We start from the raw sequence: 22059 nt of genomic DNA, 5'->3' as shown, positions 1-22059 counted from the left end.
CCAGATTGTGGTAAATCTGACTGTTGCTTCCATTAATTGACTATAGACACTCACTGTAAACAGGTGCAAATAAACCTTGCTTCCAATATTTCGGAATGATTTTGCTGGATCACAAATTTCTCTGGCTTGTTTCACTTCTGTTACCTCTAGTGATTTTCTGCATTTACAAATGTGATATTATAACAGCCAATTATGTATAACCATGTCTTTGAAGAACACTTTAGAATTACATTTGTTGTAATTCTTAGTAACTTTCACCTGCCCCAGTTCTTCCTTCTATTCACAAGAATTGGTTATTCTTGTCTCATTTTTATTCATAAGCTAGACTTGAACTTGTAACATAATTCATGAAGGGCCTTTTCAAGTTTACTCCTCTTTGGCTTTTAAATAAAAGCGAACATAAAAGTTAAAAATGGCATTTGCCAGTCTTACATACAGATTTTGAAAAACCAAGATTCCGTTATATTTTTAATAATGGTATTGCATCTTGACCACTTGTCCAAAATGTCTTGTAGAAGTTTCCTGTTTCATTGGCTTCTTGATTGATTGGATCTTTTTTTTTTTTTTTTCTTCGTCACCTACCATGTGCTTGTTCTCTTTCTAGTTACAGAGGATACAAAGACAAATGAGGCCACTCACTGTACTCAAGAGTTATATAGTCTGGGAAGCAGGTAAATAGATTCGCAGAGGAATGGTTTCATTTGCTGTATCTGTGGTATATAATATTTCCCCAAATAATTTATTTTTAATATCCCAGTTTTATGATCACTCACCAGGATATGGGTAATTGTTGATTGCAGGAGTCCAAGTGACTAGTCTCTGACACACGTTAGTTTTTCAGTAATAATATGAAAGGAGGGAAGATGAGTGGAAAATTTCTGATATTAATCTTTTTCCCTCTGGGGGTCTCTTAAAATACCCTGTGGCAGAGAAAGGGTGGGTGGTTTGAGTTTTGGGGAAAGGAATGTGCTGGGACGAAAAAGGAGAGATTTACATGAAACCCTCACATCTCTATTATATGACTCCATGGTGCAGACAATGCTTGTTCTATTGTAACTCCTTGCAAGTTATCATGTATTTACTATTAAGTATCAAAGTTTGTGAAATACATATTTTTAAATATATATAAGGTAGAGGATAGTCATGTCCATCTGCATGATAATATTTGCCTTGGAGGGTTTAACTGGGCATTTCTGAGTTGTGGAGAAGACTGAGTTGCACCTGGCATGCACAGAATTGCTCAAAATCTGTGGTCCATCTTACCTGTGGTGAAGCACATGCAGAGCAGTCATTACAGAGACACTACTAATGGTTGTGCGATCGTGATTTATACTTTGTCCCAGAAAAAAATTTCCATATTTCGTCAGTATGGGAGTATGTATAGGGAGTTCTCACACACTGGAGTGCTCTCTTTCAGATGTGTTATGGTAGACAAAATTGTTTTGAACCATTGCTTTACGTTCTGCAACTCAGAGTAGACACAGTTATCTGTGACCAAGTGGAACTTTTGTAAAATGTATCATCTTGGCCAGAATTTTGTATTCTGTGTTATTGATTGATGGGTGGATGGATGGATTGTTTTTTTGGTAAACATAAACACAAACTACTGTTCCAGTGGAACAAAAATATATGAGCCTTATGTCATTGGAACTTCTGATGACAAACGTATAGTGTTGTATTTTGTTGGCTTTCAAAATTTCTGTGTGATCCCTGCAAATAAAAAATGGGCTTATGTGCAACTTGAGTATTGGCTGAGATTTTCCACAACCTGGAGAATGTGTGAGTTTGATTCCCTAAAATTAGTCTCATGGTAAGGGCCAAGGAATTAAATATCTGATAATTTTACTAATTTGGAACAGAATATCTTGATTTGGCTTTCCTCTGGACTTCAAAATTTTGACTAGCTGTAATCATTAATCTTGTATTTTTTGTAGTTACAGGCTGTCATGTTACTGCTAGAAATTATACTATTTAAAGATACTGTGACTGGAATGTTTATGAAATCAGCTGATAAGTACCACTGAGTTTCTCTGGTTATTTTGTAGTCATAATGTTTAATTTTTGTTTGTTTGTTTCTACTGGCACAATTTCAGATTTTAAAGGAGTCTTGGCAGATAGCCTGAGAGAGGAGATACTTAGGGCCTTGAACTTTAATGGTACACTAAGAATCTAAACTGTTTTTTTAAATAGTCAATAATAAATGATAACTTATTATCATGATTCTTGTTAAATTAAATAATTCTTATTGTTTGCATAGCTATATAAAATTAAGACCAATGGTAAGTGACAAAGGAAAAAAAATACGTTATTTACATTTATGATGTGTTTATTTTGCTCCTGAGAAATCCTACATCAGACTAGTTTAGATTGTGAAAATCTTGAAGTAATTAAGAATTGAATTATTCTGTGGTTAAGACCTTTTATAATGTGGATTTATAAGAAGAGATTATTTTTTATGAAAAATGAGCATGAGTTATAAGAGTATATTGACCAGGGAGCCTGGGTGGCTCAGTGGGTTAAAGCCTCTGCCTTCGGCTCAGGTCATGATTCCAGGGTCCTGGGATAGAGCTCCCGTGCATCTGGCTCTGTGCTCAGCGGGGAGCCTGCTTCCCTCTCTCTCTCTCTCTGCCTGCCTCTCTGCCTACTTGTGATTTCTGTCTGTCAAATAAATAAATAAAATCTTAAAAAGAAGAGAGTATATTGACCTAGTTACTACTTATCCACCTATAAAACTTAATGTCATACCTTTAGTTGAGGTTTAATATGGGTAAACAAGACTGAAAATTATATATCAGACTATATTTCCTTGAATATAATATAACTGAATAATACCATGCTGATTAAAGTTTTCCAATGTGCTGCATTATTTACTAGATATAACTTCATTTTACTTTAAAAGGGTACTATAGAAATTGTTGAAATTCTGTTTCTCATAAAATGGGTACTGTGATTATTGAGATTAAATAATCATTGATGTGAAGACCACTTTGTATACTACAAATTCTATTAGAGGGTAGTAAGCAATAAATGGAAAACACATTGTATGATAATTTATTTGATGTGGGATTAATTTCGTTATCAGACAGAGGCAAGCTGTCATTTTACACATTGTTATATTTAATATTTGTTTTTGTAATTTGCGTGATTGTTTTGGAAAATGGTGACAATAAATGCCAGTGCATAGTTCTCTATTTTTATTATTCCCATTTTCTTTTCTAATTAACATCATTGTGAATATGACTTCAAAATGGCATTTGAAGCATATGGTTTGATACTATGAAGTCTGATCATGCCAAAAATTACTTCTTTGCAATTAAGTTCCTTTTCTTTCCCACTGAAAACAATTAATTTTCAATATCTTACAATTTTCAAGTCTGAAAAAAAAGATGCTCTACCTAATGGGACGTTTTAGTTCATAAGTTCTTTAAAAAAAAAAAAAAAAAGGATATCGTGTCTCTAGAACTACTGACATTTAAGGCCAGGTTTTTGTGGAATGGTCTTTCAAATCTTCACTAAGATCATATATCAAAAGATCCAGTCACAGGTCCTTAAAAGGAAGTGATTGTAGGTTTTGTCTGAATGAGCAGATTGAATTTTTATTTGAGAAAGAAACCACTAAATATCCTCTTTCTTTAGAAGACAGCATGGACACCAGGTGTGTTGAGAAGGCACGGCATTTATTTTTTTTGTCCCATGGTATCAAATGATAATGTGGTGATACATAGATATTAATTATGGAATAAGTGCTTATATACATACATATATGTATAATTTATATCCTCTATATAATATAGAATACAAGATATATGGTATAACATTTAGTGGATGTGTATGTATTTGAAAATATCTGCCTTTTCCATTTTAACAACTTTAGATATATTTATAATTTAATTCAACAGCATTTCTAACTTATTTAAAAAATATAGTTACTAGACTTATTTTCTTAGTTTTGAATAATAGATGCATATGCTAAAACTCTAAAACTGACGTAGTTTCTGCTCTTTTCAGGCATTGTTCTCAGCACTACCCAGATATTAACTCAAATGCTCTAAATGCTCAGTTTGATGCATTTTTGTCATTTTGGGGAGATCTCTAGTATGTTTGCAGTGTGCCAGCCTAATTATGGAAGTAGAAATGGCTCAAAGTGACCCACTCACTGTGTGGACATTACTGTCCAACAGATGGCACCAATACAAGATTGGGATCAAACGGGAATTATGAAATAGCCTCAGTTTATTTAACTTCAGGATGAATCAAGTTCAACAGATAATGGTCATACTTGCTCATGATAAGAGGATAGAAAATGATATAGTGTCATTTTGTTAGTGATTAGCTTATCTAGTGTCCTTCCTATTTTACCTTCATTCTATTTTGTGTGAATTTATTGAACAATTTGCTATTTAGTTTTATTAAAATTGATTTTAAGTTATGAATCTATTATAACTTACTGTACATTTGCAACTTTCCTTTATATTGTACCATCAAAGTATGGTGCAGTACAAAGGAAAAAAAAATCATGTCCACAGAGAGAGATTGTGGTCATTAATTTTCATAATATTTATTTCAGTCTACACAAGGAACAAAGACATAATTACCCGTTCTTAGAAGAAATTACTGGAGGCATGGAAGATTTGAAAGAGAGTCTAATTAGGACAAAAATCATGGTATAGTCAACAAGGAGGGAAGAAGTTATAACTTATAAGAAGTTGTCATTTCAAACATACACAGACACAAACATGTACACTTTAGCAACCTTATTGCTATAAAACTGATGTATAATAGACTGCACAGACAGCACACAATTTGATAAATTTTAATGTTTGTATACATCTATGGAACATCACCACAAACAAGACAGTGAGCATATGCACTTCTCCCAACAGTTTCCTCATGTCTTTTGGTAAGCCAAAATTTTTTGGGTAAAAAAAAATTGCATACAATATGACTTCATTTATTTAACACTCTAAAAAATGCAAACAGATCTATTGTAACAGAAAGAAAATCGTTGTCCATTTGCATTCTTACTCACCAAAGACTTTAAGGATCTAGTATCATCCAGAGACTGTTCTAATGACTAACCAGGTCTAATGAAAAAGACACAAGACTTTTAAGATTTTATGGAGATTATACTCTTGTTGGACTTAACTAGATTCCATGTCAAATGAACAAACAAAGCAGTTTCCATAAACTACTACTGGATCAGGAAACTATCAAATATAAGAAGAATAATACCCAAATGAAGAAAGGCAAATATGGTAACAGGGAGCAGGAGATAACAGTCAGTAACAGTGAGCTGAAGGTTCAAGACAACAGCAGTTCGCAAGACGTCAACACTGACCCAGCTTCTGACTTCAGCTTATTAAGTTTATATAATTTTATTAAATGAATAATGAAACCCAGCATAGTTTACCTTTAGTCATTCCGAAACTTCACTAGTAAAATGATTCGATTAGAGACTATTTATTAAAAGTAGGGAATCCTTGGCCTGAGTCTGGCCACTTGAGTCAGAATTTCCTGGAAAGAAACCCAATAATCTGTGTGTTTGTTTTTTTTAAATTAAGATTATTTATTTATTTATTTATTTGACAGAAAAATAGAGAGCACAAGTAGGCAGAGCGGCAGGCGGAGGGAGAGGCAGAAGCAGGCTCTCTGCTGAGCAGGGAGCCCAACGTAGGACTCGATCCCACGACCCTGGGATCATGACCTGAGCCTAAGGCAGCCGCTTAACCGACTGAGCCACCCAAGCACCCCCATAATCTGTATTTTTAGGAAAAACTGGCCCAGACCTGCCTGGATGACAAGCTCCTAAACATGGTGAATAGTGCGTAGCAGAGATAAGTGGTGGTTTCCAGCTGGCAGATAGTGACAACCCATCTGGTCACACTTTGACCTTGGAATCAAATACTAGATATTGTATTTTTTTAAGGTTGTGTGTAAAAAAACTAATACATTATTCATGTGGAGGGACTTTTGTAGGAAAGTAAAAGAAGGGCCATCTGAAGAAGTTTTAACACTTTCATGGACTGTCACAGACGGAGGATTTCAGTGTTGTCTTGTCTATTTTTCTCAAAGCTTTAAGACCCTGAACAGAGGTAAATAAGTCAAATGCATGAAGATATGTTATTTTTTAATTTTATTTTTTTGAAGATATATTATTTTTTAAACACAAGTAACCAATACATGATTCGACCTATAATTTATTTTTGTCTATGCAAATAGGAATTGGTTACGGTGATGGATGAATGGTATTTTCTTCTTCCATTTAACACAATTCAGTTTTATGTTTTCATCATCCTCTTTTAAAGACTTTTTTAAAAAGGTTTTATTTATTTATTTGACACACAGAGAGAGATCACAAGTAGGCAGAGAGGCAGGCAGAGAGAGAGGGGGAAGCAGGCTCCCTGCTGAGCAGAGAGCCCGAAGCTGGGGCTCGATCCCAGGACCCTGAGATCATGACCAGAGCCAAAGGCAGAGGCTTAACCTACTGACCTACCCAGGCGCCCTTAAAGACATTTTTATATACATTTTATACTAAGTGAACTATTAATCATTTTAACCCTCAAAAATTCAACACATTTTAGTGCAATAAAAAATCTATGATTATCAAGGAAGTTTACCTGTAACTATTTATTACTGTGGATTCATGAAATTCACTAGACAGAATATAAAAACATCTTATCTCTATTGGTACTTTGACTTTATTTAGAGCAATGACAAGTTCAAAAAAGAGGCTACAAGTAATTTTGATTCATGCATGTTGGAAGGCTTAAGGAGTTATGGAGAATCCATTATTGAAATCTTCTTATACAATTGTCTGCTATTTTACAACTGATGTTATTACAAACAGTATTTTTTTAGCACTCACCTTATACCTGGTATTATACATATGGAATCATATTTCAACCTTGCAAAAAGATGAGTTTCATCACAATTACTATTTAAATATAAAAAGGACATTCATAGAGCTTAAGTAACCTAACAAGGCCACACGGCTAGAAAATGTTTGGCTGCTAGAGGATTAGAAGTCAGTTTTGTTTGACTTTAAAGCTATGTGTATCATGTCACTCTTTCCCATGTGGAAACAGTGTGCCTTAAACTAGGTTTCCATATTTGAAGAGTTAGGTTGGCATGCTTTACAATGATGTCACGTTTTTTTATATCATTGCTTGAGCTGTTGAGATGTTAGGGATTTCTACATTCTATCATTATCAATAAGTCAAACAGACATCGGTTAGCAATTCTTTAACCACTAGACATATATACTAGAATTGAACAATTAAGTAAGTAAATGGCAGATGGAGTGCAAGTTTGCAGGTAAGTAGTGTGGAAGCGAGAACAGCCTGTGTAGCAACTGATTAGAGTTGGCAACATCAGTATATACTTATGTTTGCCTTAATATACATATATATGTATATACATATGTATATATTTATAGATATACACAGGTTGATGTAAACACATTTATTTCCTAGCTTTGTAACAAAAGAAGAAGCAATGACACCCCTGTAAGAAGAAACACATCCAGATCTTGGTTTCTAAAACATTCTCTGATAAATGAAGCCAACACTCCTAGGAGAAAGGACTGATTCTAGAATTGGGACAGTAAATGCCAGAAAGTTAAAAAAAAAAAAAAAACTGTTGGTGGGGGGAGCAAACTAACAAACCCACAGTGATAGGGGTATGTCAAAGAGACATAGGAGCTAACTGAAAGAGTAATCAATTGTCAAAGCTTTAACAATCTGAGTTACAAAATAAAGCATTAGATTTTATACCAAAATGTAAAAAAAAAAAAAAATCTACGTCTCCATATTGATATAAATACATGATTGGGGCACCTGGGGGGCTCAGTGAGTTAAGCCTCTGACTTCGGATCAGGTCATGACCCCAGGGTCCTGGGATCGAGCCCCACATCTGGCTCTCTGCTCAGCAGGGAGCCTGCTTCCCCCTCTCTCTCTGCCTGCCTCTCTGCCTACTTGTGATCTCTCTCTGTCAAATAAATAAATAAAAATCTTTAAAAAAATACATGATTAAACAAACAAACAAACAAATAAGGAAGAATGGGCAAATCTCCTATGCAGAATAAATAATTTATGCAAATACTCCAGCCGCAAGGAGGTGGAGTGTAACTCCTCACTCCTTAAGTTCAAGCTGCACATAGTGACTTCCTCCCAGAGATTACAGGAAACTGGAAAAAAGAATAATTTTATAGTGGAGAAACCTGATTAACACAACTACCGTCAGGCAAACAAGGTTAACCTAATAGTGATGTTATGCTGATAGTGTGTATCCTTAATATGACGTAATGAAATGGAGTTTTACCCTTGTAGTCTTTCCCCCAAAACTCATAACTCCAGTCTAATCATGAGAAAAACATCACATCAATAACAATTGAGAGATAGTCTAATACTTAACCAGTCAAAATGTCAAGATCACAAACTCAGACAATCTGAGAAAGTATTACAACAAGAGGATCCTAAGATGTGTTGACTATGCCTGGTAATATGGTATGTTGGATGGAATCTTGGGACAGATAAAGGGTAATAGGTAAAAACTAAGTAAGTGGACTTTAGTTAATAATAATGTGTCAATATTTTCATCAATTGTGACAGACATATTATATATGCTACTGTAAGATATTCCTAATAGGAGACACTAGGTGTGGGATATATGAGAACTTTTTATACTCTCTTCATAATCTTTCTTAAAGTGTAAAACTATTTTAAACTAAAAAAAAAAAGGGTTGAGCAAACAGACAAAAACATTAGCCTATGGGAATGGGAACTATTTCTAGCCTGACAGATACGTACCTTGCGTATTATACTGGTACTTAAAGATCATCTCCACTATGGAAGCTGTAATGCAGAAACAATTTGGAATGTTTCCACAGATCCAAAATGTGGAATGCAGAATTTATGTAAATTATTTTGTTCTAATCACAACTTGATTTCTTTAGTATTTTTGTGATTCCTACCCCATGCCAGTAATGGTTGTATGATTTAACATCATCCAGCAAAATTTCACAAGCAGAAATGCTCTAAGTCATCATCCTCATTTTGTTCCTGGCTCCCTTAATAAAAGGTTCAGTGGGTAGAGTGAAAGGTATCAGCGGGGAAGAGGACTAAGATAAATTAAACATGCCCTTGATGCTGACAAATCTGGTTACAGTTGTTTTAATGTGCATAATATCCGTAGAATACAAAAGTAAAGCACTGCCATTCACAATTTGTACATCATCATTATGTCCTTGGGAGCTGTCAGTGGTCCCCACTTTTATCAGCTTTACCCGAATGAGGCAGAGATGGTCTTGTCACAGAGGAATCGTTTCACTGAAGTTTGTTTCTGAACTATTCTAACCTGAGTATGGTCTCCTCTCTCCATCCTGACCAAGCTTTAAAGAATACCTTTTAGGATCTGAGAAAACTGAATTTGGAAAACAATGTTTTTTGTTTTGTTTTGTTTTGTTTGAAATCAAGCAGTCTTTGAAAGTTACATGATTTCTGTTTAACTTTGATGGATGTAAGTAAATAACAAACTATTCCACTTCAAGCTGGTTATATCTATGTTAATATTTATTTGATAGCTTCACTTTGAAATGGTTAATTACTTTATTAAAGCATTGAGTTTTTTTAAAGATTTTATTTATTTATTTGAGAGGGGGAGAGAGAGCATGAGTGCAGCAGTGTTGGGGAGGGGTGGAGGCAGAGGGAGAAACAGATTCCCCGCTGAACAGGGAGCCTAATGCAGGGATCAATCCCAGGACCCCCGGTTCAGGATCAGGATCATGACCTGAGCCAAAAGCAGATGCCTAACGGAGCCACCCAGGTGCCCCAAAGAATTGTTTTAAAGTAAAACACACACACAAAAAAAATTAAAAAAATAAAATAAAACACAAATCCCCAAATAAGATCCTATCCTATGCTTATGAAGCAAACTGTTTTGAATGATACATTATGTATTTCCCATTCATTCAGTCATGCATCCATTCAAAAAATATTTCTTAAATTTTTAGATACCAAGTAATTTTCTGGTAATTTTTTTATAGTAGAGAACTAAACCAAATTAATCCCTACCTTCATGAAGCATACTTTTTTTTTTTTTTTTAAGATTTTATTTATTTATTTTTGAGAGAGAGAGAGAGAGAGATGACAAGCAGGCCGAGACAAGCAGAAGGAGAGGGAGAAGCAGGCAGGGAACCAGATATGGGGCTCAATCCCAGGATGCTGGGATCCTGACCGGAGCACAAGGCAGACACTTAACCGACTGAGCACCTAGGCGTCCCTGGAGCATACATGTTAAATTCAATTCATGAACAGAAAAGTGGCCCTACCATCAACTTGTTACTGTTTCTACTTGAGTATATTTGCTAGGTTGCTACAGATACTGCATGAACTATGGGGCCCATAGCTTGCTCTTTCTTGTTTCCATGTCTTCTTGATGCTTTGTCCATAGTGGCAAATATAACATGACTTTTCCCTCACAAGGAAATCAATTGAAACTTTGACCCCATATCAAAATATGACTGTGAGAATTACCAGTCAATTACAATTTCCATACAGGTAAACAAAATACAATTTCAAGATACTTTTAGACAATTTGGTTTTATATGCACACTGTGTGTTCTGTAGTATGCAGAAAATTCTAAGGAACTGGACATGTTTAAGAAAACTAGATAAAGCTGAAAATATGAGCCCTCTGAATCTGAGTATCACAAAACTGTGTGATTGAAAGAATAAAAGTACACATTGAAGTACCAAAGTCATTATCACCCTATTGGTATATAAAATAGTAGACAGCTATTTTTTCTTTCCTACAGGTCATATCTGTTTTTATTTATTTTAGTTTTATTAAAAGACATACTTCACCCTTGAGTTTCATAGTTAATTTTGTTGACATATAAAGTAATTTTTATTTTAAAAGGCTTAAACCTTTTAAAAGATTTCACATATAATACTTTGATTTTTACCATTCGTTCTATACATATTTATTGGACTCTCTTCTGTCTCAGGCATTGTTCTAGATCTAGGAATTCAGCAGTGAATAAAATAAACGATATCCCTGTCCTCATAAAAATTACATTCTACTTGAGAGGATTAAAAAAAGCAAATTTACATTCAGATATGTCTATCACGTAGTGCAAGGACGAGAGTTAAGGAGAAAAATAAAACCCCAAAGGAGCAGAGGGCATGGTGAGGAGAGGGGGGAAGGTGGGGATAGTTACCTCAGTAAGAGTGGACAGGAAAGGAGAAAACCATAGGAGAAGGAGAGACCCTGGAGAAGTCAGGGTGAGAAGCTTGTACAAAGATAGAATGATAGAATGATAAAATGTTTGTACAAAGGTCTTCGCCCAAAGTGTGTCTGAAGTTGCCAAAGAACGGAAAGCCAGGGCCCAGTTAGCAGGAGATGAAGTGAGAAAAGATGCCAGGTGCCAGACAATGTTGATCCTTGTATGCAATTCTGGATTTGTCTTCTACTCTTGAGTGAATAAATTACATATGTGTGTGTGTACATATATACATACATGTATGTATGTATACACACATATATGTGCATATATATGTATGTGTGTATATGTGTATATATATGCACATATACATATATACATTATATTTTATACATTATATGTATATATGTAAATAATGTATATAATGCATATATAATGCATATATAATGTATATATGCATATATGCATAGATGTATATGTATATCTATGCATATATGCATATACATTATATATACATATATACATTATATATAATGTATATATACATTATATATGCATATATAATATACATATATACACATACATATATATGCACATATATGTATATATGTATACACACATATATATGCATATATACGCACACCTATATAATGCTATGTAATATATTATCTATATGTGTGATATATTATCTATGTACATTCTACATATATAAATTATATATAATTAATATATATGTAATTTAATCTCACCACATGTTTAACACTGTTCAGTTAGGGCTATACACTACTCACTATCACTGGCATCTTTTCTACCTTATATGTGCATTATAATATACATAATATATACATGTTATATAATATACATTATTAGTCTCTCTACACACATACACACACACACCATCCATTAGTGCATGATGGTTTCTCCTAATCAAAGCTAAAAATTACACAAATAAAGATCATCCATATCAAGAAAAATATTAGTCAATATGTATTTGTATTGTCAAATCCAGAATCTATACAAATCTCTACAGATTGACAAAACATATGTTGAATCAAATATTCATATGTTTGAAACCCAGACACATTAAAAGAGCACAGATTTTTTTTTTCTATTTTCATCAAAAAAGTCATTCAATAGGCACTGACAGATAGCAATGAACATCATAAGTATTTGTGACTTCTAATAAAATACTTGGGAGAGCTGGAAATGAAAGAAAATGTTTCTTTTTTATTAAATAATAACTGAAATGCAATATTATATTAGTTTCAGGTGCACAAGATAGTGAGTTAATATTTTTTATACATTACAAAATGATCACCATGATAGGTCATTATCATCTGTCACCATACGAAATTGTTGCCATATTATTGGTTCTATTCCCTATGCTGTACATTACATCTCTAACTTATTTACTTTATAACTGTAAGTTGATACCTCTCAATCCCCTTCTCCTATTTCATCTCTCTCCCCCTCCCCCAATTCTCTGGCAACAGCGAGTTTAGTTCAGTAACTGTGATTCTGTTTCTGTTATGTTAGTTTGTTTTGTTTTTTTCAGCTCCACATATAAGTGAAATTATATAGTACTTGTCTTAAGACTTATTTCACTTGGTATACTACCTATTAGATCCATCCATGTTGTCATAAGATTTTGTTGTTTTTGGTTTTGGTTTTTTTTTGTGGCTAAGTAATATCCCTTTGTGTATATGTGTGGGTGGGTGAGTGTATGTATACAGGTATATACCATACATATCGCATAGTATATACAGCATCTTTTATTTATATTCATCTATTGATGGATACTTTGGTTCCTTCCATGTCTTAGCTATTATAAATAGTCTGCAATGAACATAGAGGTATATATATCTTGTGAAATTAGTGTTTTCATTTTTTTTTTGAAAGATACCCAGAAGCGGAATTGCTAGATGTTACAGTTTAATTTTTTGAGGAATTGCTAGATGTTATAGTTTAATTTTTTGAGGAATCTCCATTTTGTTTTCATAGCAGCCAGACCAATTTATCCACCAACAGTGCTCAAGGGTTCCCTTTTGTTCACATCCTTATCAACACTTATTATTTCTTGTCTTTGTGATAATACTCACTCTGAGAGGTGTGAGGCAGTGTCTCACTGTGGTTTTGATTTGCATTTTTCTGGTGATTAGTGACACTGAGCATCTTTTCATATGCCTATTGACTATGTATGTGTCCTCTTTGGAAAAATATTTACTCAGATCCTCTGCCCATTTTTAAAATCATGTGTTTTTTGTTATTGTTGTTGTTATTGAGTTGTATGAATTCTTTATATATTTTGAATATCAACCTCTTATAAGATACATGGTTTTCAAGTATCTTCTATCATTCAGTATGTTGCCTTTTCATTTTGTCAATGATTTCCTTTACTGTGCAAATGTTAGTTTGATGCAGTCCTTTTTTTTTTTTTTTTAGATTTTTGCTTTTGTTGCTTTTGCCAGAGAAGTCATATCTAAAAAAATATCACAAGAAGAGTGTCAAAGAGATTACTGCCTATATTTCTTCTAGGAGTTTTATGTTTTGAATCTTACATTCAAGTCTTTGATTCATTTTAAATTAATTTTTGTGTATAACATAATAGTCCAGTTTCATCCTTTCCCATGTGACAGTCCAATTTTCTGAACATTACTTATTGAAAAAACTGTTCTTCTCCTGTTGTATGTTCTTCCTTCATTTATCATAAATTAATTGGCCATATATCTGTGGGTTTATCTCTGGACTTTCTATTCTATCCATTCTATCCATTTCTATTCTATCCAATGTGTCTGTTTTTCTTCCAATATCATACTGTTTTGATTACTATAGACTGGAAGTATAGTTTGAGATCAAGTAGTGTGATACTCCGAGTTCTTTATTCTTTTTCAAGACTGCTCTGGCTATTTGGGTTTTTTTGTGATTCTGTACATACTTTAGAATTATTTGTTATAGTTATACAAACAATTTCATTAGTATTTTGGTAGGGTGTAGACTGAATTTGTAAATTGCTTTGGATGGTATGGACATTTAAAAAATATTAATTCCTCCAACCCATGAGCATAGCATATCTTTCCATTTATTTGTGTTGTCCTTAAATTCTTTCTTCAGTGTCTTATAATTTTCAGAATACAGGTCTTTCACCTCTTTGGTTAAATTTATTCCTAGATATATATCCTTTCTAATGTATTTGTAAATGTGATTGTCCTTTTAATTTCTATTTCTGTTCGTTCATTATTAGTGTATAGAAACACAACAGATTTCTGTATATTAATTTTGTATCCTGCAACTTGCCTAAAATAATTTATTAATTTTGGCAGCTTTTTTGGTAGAATCTTTAGCTTTTCATATATATATATATATATATATATATATATATAGTATCATGTTATCTGCAAATAATGACACTTTTACTTTCTTCTAATTTGGATGCTTTTATTTCTTTTTCTTGCCTAATTGCTGTGGCTAGGACTTCTAATATTATATTGTGGGAGTGCACATTTTTTTCTTGTTCCTTAGAGGAAAAACTTTCAGATTAAGAAAATGTTTATTTTACCTGCTGTTATTTTCAAGAAATACTGCAAGTTTAATAATATATTTTTGAAAGCATCCCCCACTATATTTAACTGATGATTTTATTAATGACTATAGCACCCACATGATTAAAAAAATAAAGAGCCTAAATGTTGTGAAAGTGTGTGTGTGTGTATATATATATATATATATATATACATATATATATATAAAATCATGTGTACTAGCATAATAGGATATATGTTATGCAGTACCAATAACTTTAGAAACATGGACGATATATAAGGTCATCAGGAATGTCTTTATTCTATAAGAAAAATAAGATAGTTCATTTATGTTTCTAAACTTCATAGAGAAAATGTATACTTAATGATTCTATATGACTATAGTTTAAAGAAAATTCTCAGGATACTTGATTTATATTTGTAAAACACTTTAGAATCTCTAGAACTTTTTATTATGTAAGGAAAGTAAAATTGTTTTCAGGTTAAAATAAAATTTAATTGTTAATGTAGTTCTTGTTAAATTGTTAATGGAGTTATTATGCTACATTATATCTCATTGTAGTTTCAGGGCTCTGTTAATCCTGCTACTCTTTATTTACACTATTTTGCAGCTCCCTCTCCAGTCACCAATGTGAAAAAGGGGAAGATTGCAAAAAATAGCATCTCTTTGTCTTGGCAAGAGCCAGATCGTCCAAATGGAATCATCCTAGAGTACGAAATCAAATATTTTGAAAAGGTAAGAGTAATAAGATAAAGAATGTCCTTTTATCTTCTTCCGCTTTTTTTTTTCCTTTCACTTTAGCAACTGAAATTATCCAACTTTTAGAAAAGCATGTTGCAATTTTATGTGTAAATCAATGACAATTGATTCTGCGGTCATGATTATGGAGGCTAGAAATGTATAGGGAGCACTCTGTTCTGCTGCTGCCAAATAGTTTATGCTGCCAGACTACTGCTATATAGTCTAACATCAACTTAACTAGGTTTCACAGCATTAAAAGATGAAGTCATAGGACATTTTGAAAGTGTTGTAACTACTTAAGTTCTTGAACTTCAGTCCCGACTGCCGTGTACTACAAGGAAAAATACATATGGCTATAGCCATTAACCCTGCCTAATACCTATGCTCTTAAGGAGGTATGGGTAGATAAGATTTGAATATAAAGCATAATTTTAAAATCCATATGAAGAACCTGATACTGTATTATAAACTGCATTTTACTTTTTTAAAAGATTTTATTTATTTATTTGACAGAGAGGTCACAAGTAGGCAGAGAGGCAGGCAGAGAGAGAGGGGGAAACAGGTTCCCCACTGAGCAGAGAGCCCAATGTGGGGCTCGATCCCAGGACCCTGAGATCATGACCTGAGCCGAAGGCAGAGGCTTAACCCACTGAGCCACCCAGGTGCCCCATAAACTGCATTTTAAAATGAGAAGACATAAAAGCAAAACTGTACGCCTCCCATTTCCTACATTTTCTTAATTTCTTCTTTCGTGAGTTGTCTCTTAGGTCTACTCTTGCATGTTTTGCCATAAAAGTCCTTGAGTTTTAAAGACAGTAATTAGAGGTGCCTGCTTGGTGTCCCTAATTGGTTAAGCGACTGCCTTCAGCTCAGGTCATGATCTGGGGTCCTGGGATTGAGTTCCACATCGGGCTCCCTGCTCAGTGGGGAGCCTGCTTCTCCTTCTTCCACTCTCCCTGCTTGTGCTCTCTCTCTCTCTCTCTGACAAATAAATAAATAAAATCTTAAAACAAAATAAAAACATCAATTATTCATTTTTCTCTTTTCTGAATCCACAACCAAGTGAGCTATTGACAAAGAATAAGACAGATGGAAAATAAAGGTGAACTTAAATTTCTAAAGAGGAACTGTAGTATATAGCTTAGATGTGTAGTCACCATGGATCTTCCTATACCTCCCACCTCCATTTTACTCTGATTTTGATACAGTCTGGATCTGAATGGCATACACTACTTAGAACAACAGGGCTTCTAATAGAGGAGACAAAGATAGACGAGGGCTCAAACCAGACTCTCACTGGTGGGTAGGAAACTCTGACTCAAGAGTATGATTCCTGTGAAAGTAGGAGCAGAAAACATTACAAACATATACAGAGAAGCAGATCCGGAAAGAAAAGGAAAAGACCCAGCCACGTGTGCTCAATTGCTTTCCCTAAACTCATGGAGCCAGCATTCTTTCTCTTAGCGTGAATAGTGAAGAGGATAGGAAGAAGTTAAAAACTTTGCAATCCCAGAGAAATTGTCCTTGTTTGCACATTGGAAAAGAGAGAGAGGGCTAAATGGCTCTCCTTGTACTGATGCAAAAATACCGGAAAAATACCTATATTCTATTAACGAAAATTATTTAAAAATTCAACATTTTGTGTATATGCATAGATGAAAGAGTATAGGTAAATACATTGAAATACATTAAATAATGCATAACATTATAGTGGTTTTTTTTCCTAAAAATTATTTCTTTTATTCATTGATTTAACAATTACCCGTGTGAAGATAATGATAATAAAACAGTAGTAGTGGGTGGGGTAGGGGGACAGTGGAAATGTCTACATATCCTTTGTAGGTTTTGAATTCCTGTGTTAAGTTCTTATATTGATTTTATAAATAGGTAAATAAATAGCAGATTATTCCTTTTGAAGGATTACTCAGTAATTCTTTTAGGAATGACTTGCTGGTAGCATTACAAATAACTATTGAATCATTAGGGAACATAAATGAAGATACTTCTATTTCATAAAGAAAAACGTATTATCAAATATATTATTCACCAAGAATGTCCTAATACAATACCTACGAGACAAAACTATGTTGGTATAGGGGCACCTGGCTGGCTCAATCAGTGGAACATGCAACTCTTGGTCTTGGAATTATGAGTTCAAGACCCGTGCTGGGTGTAAAGAATGCTTAAAAATAAAATCTTAAAAAAAAAAAAAGCAAAACTATACTGAGATATGGTTTACAGTATTTATTATAAAAAATAAGATAAATCGAGTAAAATATTGTGTCATTAATATTCCCTATTAATTCTTGTTTCTCTGGGAGTAGTACCCCAAACTGCATTTTAAATTCTAGAGCTCTACAATCTAAACACACCCTATATCTAAAAATAATTTGTTAAATCAAGGTTTACATCCTTATTCATTGTTTTATAAACTTTACCACTGTATACTAATGAAAAACAGAATATATATATACCTATGTAACATAGACTGATTTTTTGTAAGTATTCTGAGTTTCAAATTTTTATTGTAATTGAAGTTGATTTCAAAAGAAGTTGAAATGTATAATGACATTTAAAAATATGGGCACCTGGGTGGCTCAGTGGGTTAAAGCCTCTGCCTTCAGCTCAGGTCATGATCCCAGGGTCCTGGGATCGAGCCCCGCATCAGGCTATCTGCTCAGCAGGGAGCCTGCTTCCTTCTCTCTCTGCCTGCTTCTCTGTGATCTCCGTCTGTCAAATAAATAAATAAATAAAATCTTAAAAATAATGATGTACCAGGGGTGCTGGCTGGCTTTATCAGTGGAGCACACAACTCTTGATCTTGGGGTTGTGAGTTTGAGCCCCAAATTGGGCATTGAGCCTACTTTAAAAAAAATAAATTAAAAAAAGGGAGTATCTAAAAAAGTTTTGACTACTACTCGCCAAAACTCTGTATTTGAATATATATTGTAGATGAAATAAAGTTCAACAACAAGAAGACTAAAATTTGATGTCTTTTTTTTTTTGGTATGGTTTTCTTCCCCTAAAGCAACTAGCTGGACCAAAGGACCAAATGTCTGGTTTCTTTTTTGTTTCTAATGAAATTATCCCATTTTTTTCCCCTTATGAGTAACCTTTCATTGTTTTTACTGTTACCAGCATGTGCGTGAGTCTCATATGCGTAATACTCAATAAAAGCAAGGATTTATAATTTTTTCTTTAAGTGAAACAGTTTTTCAACAAATGATAGGCAAAGTCCTTTTCTCTTAATATTCCTTCTAATGAATTTTAACCATATTGTGGACTTACTTCCTTCATAGTTCAATTTTTTAAATTATACTTACTTCATGAAAATTTAGTTTTATATTTAATATCTTACATTCAATGCTGTGTTATACATTCTATTATCTTTATAATTCAACCTAAAAAAAAAACTTAGGAAATTATTTCTATATAGTCTCAGTAAATGAAAAGTTGTCCATTTACATTCATAAAAAGCAGCAAAACTTTTATATATTATTTGGGGGAAGTTATTAACGTCTCTTGGTCAGTGTTTCCCTTTTTACAGTGAAAATATTAACTCCAAGAACTTTTTGCCAAGCAAAATTATTGAGCATACCATAAGACATGAATTTTTTTTTTTTTAATACTTTCGGGGGAAAAAAAAGAAAAAAGAAGAAAAAGAGAGTGAGCTCTTATAGCATGTATTGAGGCGGGGGTCCTGACAGGTTTCCAGAGCTCATTTTGAACCTTCAGAGGATACCACCATTTTATTGGACGGCTCTTGGCCAGACACAGGTGGCGGAGCTTTCCAAGGCTTCTGCATTTGCCAGCTGGCATTACTACCCACCATTGCCCTGCTCTAATAGAGGTCACTGGGCCTCTCTGCTCCTGCATGGTGATGGGCCCATTGCCATCTCTTAATTAAAGGCAGAGGCAAAGGGAAGCTGCCCCTTGGCAGGGTGTTTGCCAGCTGGCTCCTTCCGCTGGGGCCCTCCCCTCGCTGCATGTGAACAGTGTTTGCTCAGCAGCTGGGGAATGTAGCTCATTTGCTCAGTGGGAGCGTGGAGGCAGCAAGAGCCATTGCCCTGACCGGGATCTGGCAGCCTGGGGGTCGTGGGTGTCGAAGAGGTAGATATAGGGTTTGTGATAAAAAGGAAATTGTGATACGACTGTGACAAAAAAGAGTGGAGCGGAAGCAAATTTGGGAAGATGCTTAAGTAATTCAAAATGCGTATTTATGGTTTTCGATCCCTTAGTTGTATGCTTTGGTGAGTCCCTCTGTGACGATAGATTTCAATCGACCCAGAAAGCGAACGCAAGGTTAGAACTCAGATAAGAAACCACTTAGACATACATGTTAATATATAAATCAGAGTGTTGTGTGATTTTATGCAATTGTTATTAGATCATCCAGTATTTCAAGGAGCAGCATGCCAGTTTCCTTGTAATGCCCCCCCCCCCACCCCAGTCTGGCAGAAGTGTCAGCTTCTAATAATTTTACAAGACATATTAATTGTAATTCAATAGTTAGGGGTTTACAACAAAATTTTAATTTTTTTTTCTTTTTATTAAATTTACTTTAAATTTACCATCTTGCTACAGGACTCAAAGTCAAATTTACCTAGAACTGGTTCTGTTGTGGAGATTTGCTGGGTGCTACGTATATCATCTCTGTCTCCACGTCTATTGCTCACAATGCTTTTAATAAATAATTTTATCCCATTTTAAAGAAGAAAAAACGGAGGTTAAGTTGTATATCCACATTTGCACACTCCCTTAGACAATAGCATGGCTTGAATTCTAACCCTGATATTCTGTGCTTTTTTTTAAAAAACAAACAAAAAACCTCTTACTTTACATTATAAATGTTAATATTTTATGTAAAAATCATAATTATATCAAATATGCCAGAATCTTTAGTTTTGTCTAGATATTTAAACCAAGTTCTCTTTTAAACAAAATGCAGGTAATAACAAACATATATTTTATCATTTCTTGCTGAAATTACTACTTCAGTCATAGCCAAAGTGAATAGTATAATCTTACTGAGAAAGTCTTACATATTCAGTCTTAAGTTTGAGCAGCCACAGAACATCAGTAACTACAATAGTTTATAGAAGCTATTTACTTCCTTTAAAAGGAACACATTAAGAAATTGTCTGCTTTTTTTGCTGCTTTATTCCTAGCATATAGAAGGGGTCAATTAGAGTATATAGGAGAAAGTTCATAAATGTTTGTGAATGAAGAAAATGATTGAAATTTCTTGGTAAAATTTTATAGGATTTGATGAACTACTTTAAATCCTTGCAAAACTCTAGTAGTAGTTCCTAAGCACTTTAAAGATTTGGCACTTATATTATTAATCTGTGTACTAAAAAAATTTAAAAAATTGTTGTTTGTGTGGAATGAATCAGAAAACCTATTTGCATTAGAAATTAGAACATACCTATTTAGATAGAAATTTGGATGAATTTAACCCTAAGATAATCCTACATGTTTGACTTTATTACATGAGGAATGGTAAAACTGCTTTAAAAAATGTTTGATAGGTTGTATATTTTAGATTGCATTGGTGATAGAATAGAGCGTGATTAGCCATTGACTTTGATTTGTCAAAGTAGAAAAAATTGAAATAATAATTATGACAATTATACCATGTACTTTCTAGTTTAGTAAGTGTTTCACACGCATTACTTTTTTCATTCTTATAACATGTCTATGAGGATATCCAGGCACCAATTTCTATCCCAACTTTACATATAAGATAACTGAGGATAAACGTAAAGATTGACTTGTTATATTTTAGCATGCTTTCTGTGTCCACACTAAAGTCACAGCATGATATGCTGCTCTTGATTGTAAACTTCAAGGGAGAAGGAGCATGGTTTGCATTTACTTTACATTTTAATAGTATTATGAAGATTAAATAATAATCATATTCCCTATTGGGATTCTTGAGAAGTAATTGTTATATTCTTGTTTTCAATTTTTTTTCTTATTTCAGAAAAAAAGTTCTTTACATGTTATTCCCATTAGATCTTAAAAAAAAAAAAAAACAAAAAACAAAAAACAAAAACCAAAAGCCTTCTCTACATTCTTCTATTAGTAAAGTAAAATTTTCTGAAATGATCTAGAAAATGATAGTTTACAGTCATCAATCAAGATACTGTAAGTAAAGACCAATTCCTAAAAATGGAAAAAGATCTCTAACCATTACCTATCATTAATTCAACCTGTAATATCTATCAGAAATGTAGTAATTGTGGAAAAACCTTAAGGAAAATACAAGGGTAGTTAAGAATTCACACAGAAAAATAAAAGGGAAGATAAAGTTCAGAAGAGGGACTGTGTGTTTAGATCTTTGTAGGTTTAAGATTCAGTGTGTCGGTCTAAGATTCAATGTACTAACTCAGAGGTGGGGAGAAATTATGCATGGTTAGTGTAGACTTTGGTAGCAGTCGAAGTAGGAAATTTCCAAGCTATCTTTACAGTGATTTTTTTTTTTTTAAACTCCATCTCCATTCTCTACTCACCCAGCTCAAACACATAAATGTGAAAAAATGGAAAGTTTTTTT

At 33.6% G+C, this 22059-nt stretch overlaps 1 protein-coding gene across 10 annotated transcripts in view; it reads left to right on the top strand.

The window, feature by feature from the left end:
• Positions 1-22059, top strand: part of EPHA5 (EPH receptor A5) — a gene marked incomplete at both ends in the record, with an annotated part of 340499 nt that overhangs the window by 229870 nt on the left and 88570 nt on the right. For all 10 annotated transcript variants that reach the window (XM_080797649.1, XM_080797650.1, XM_080797657.1 and 7 more), the window contains one exon: positions 15372-15496. In XM_080797649.1, the coding sequence (XP_080653775.1) occupies positions 15372-15496 (125 nt within the window). The remainder of the gene's footprint in view (positions 1-15371; positions 15497-22059) is intronic.

The sequence above is a fragment of the Martes martes genome (assembly GCF_963455335.1).
Source record: "Martes martes genome assembly, chromosome: 2".
NCBI classification, from domain to species: Eukaryota; Metazoa; Chordata; class Mammalia; order Carnivora; family Mustelidae; genus Martes; species Martes martes.
The sequence above is the reverse complement of the archived record's forward strand: the minus strand, read 5'-3'. Positions and strand labels throughout refer to the sequence as shown.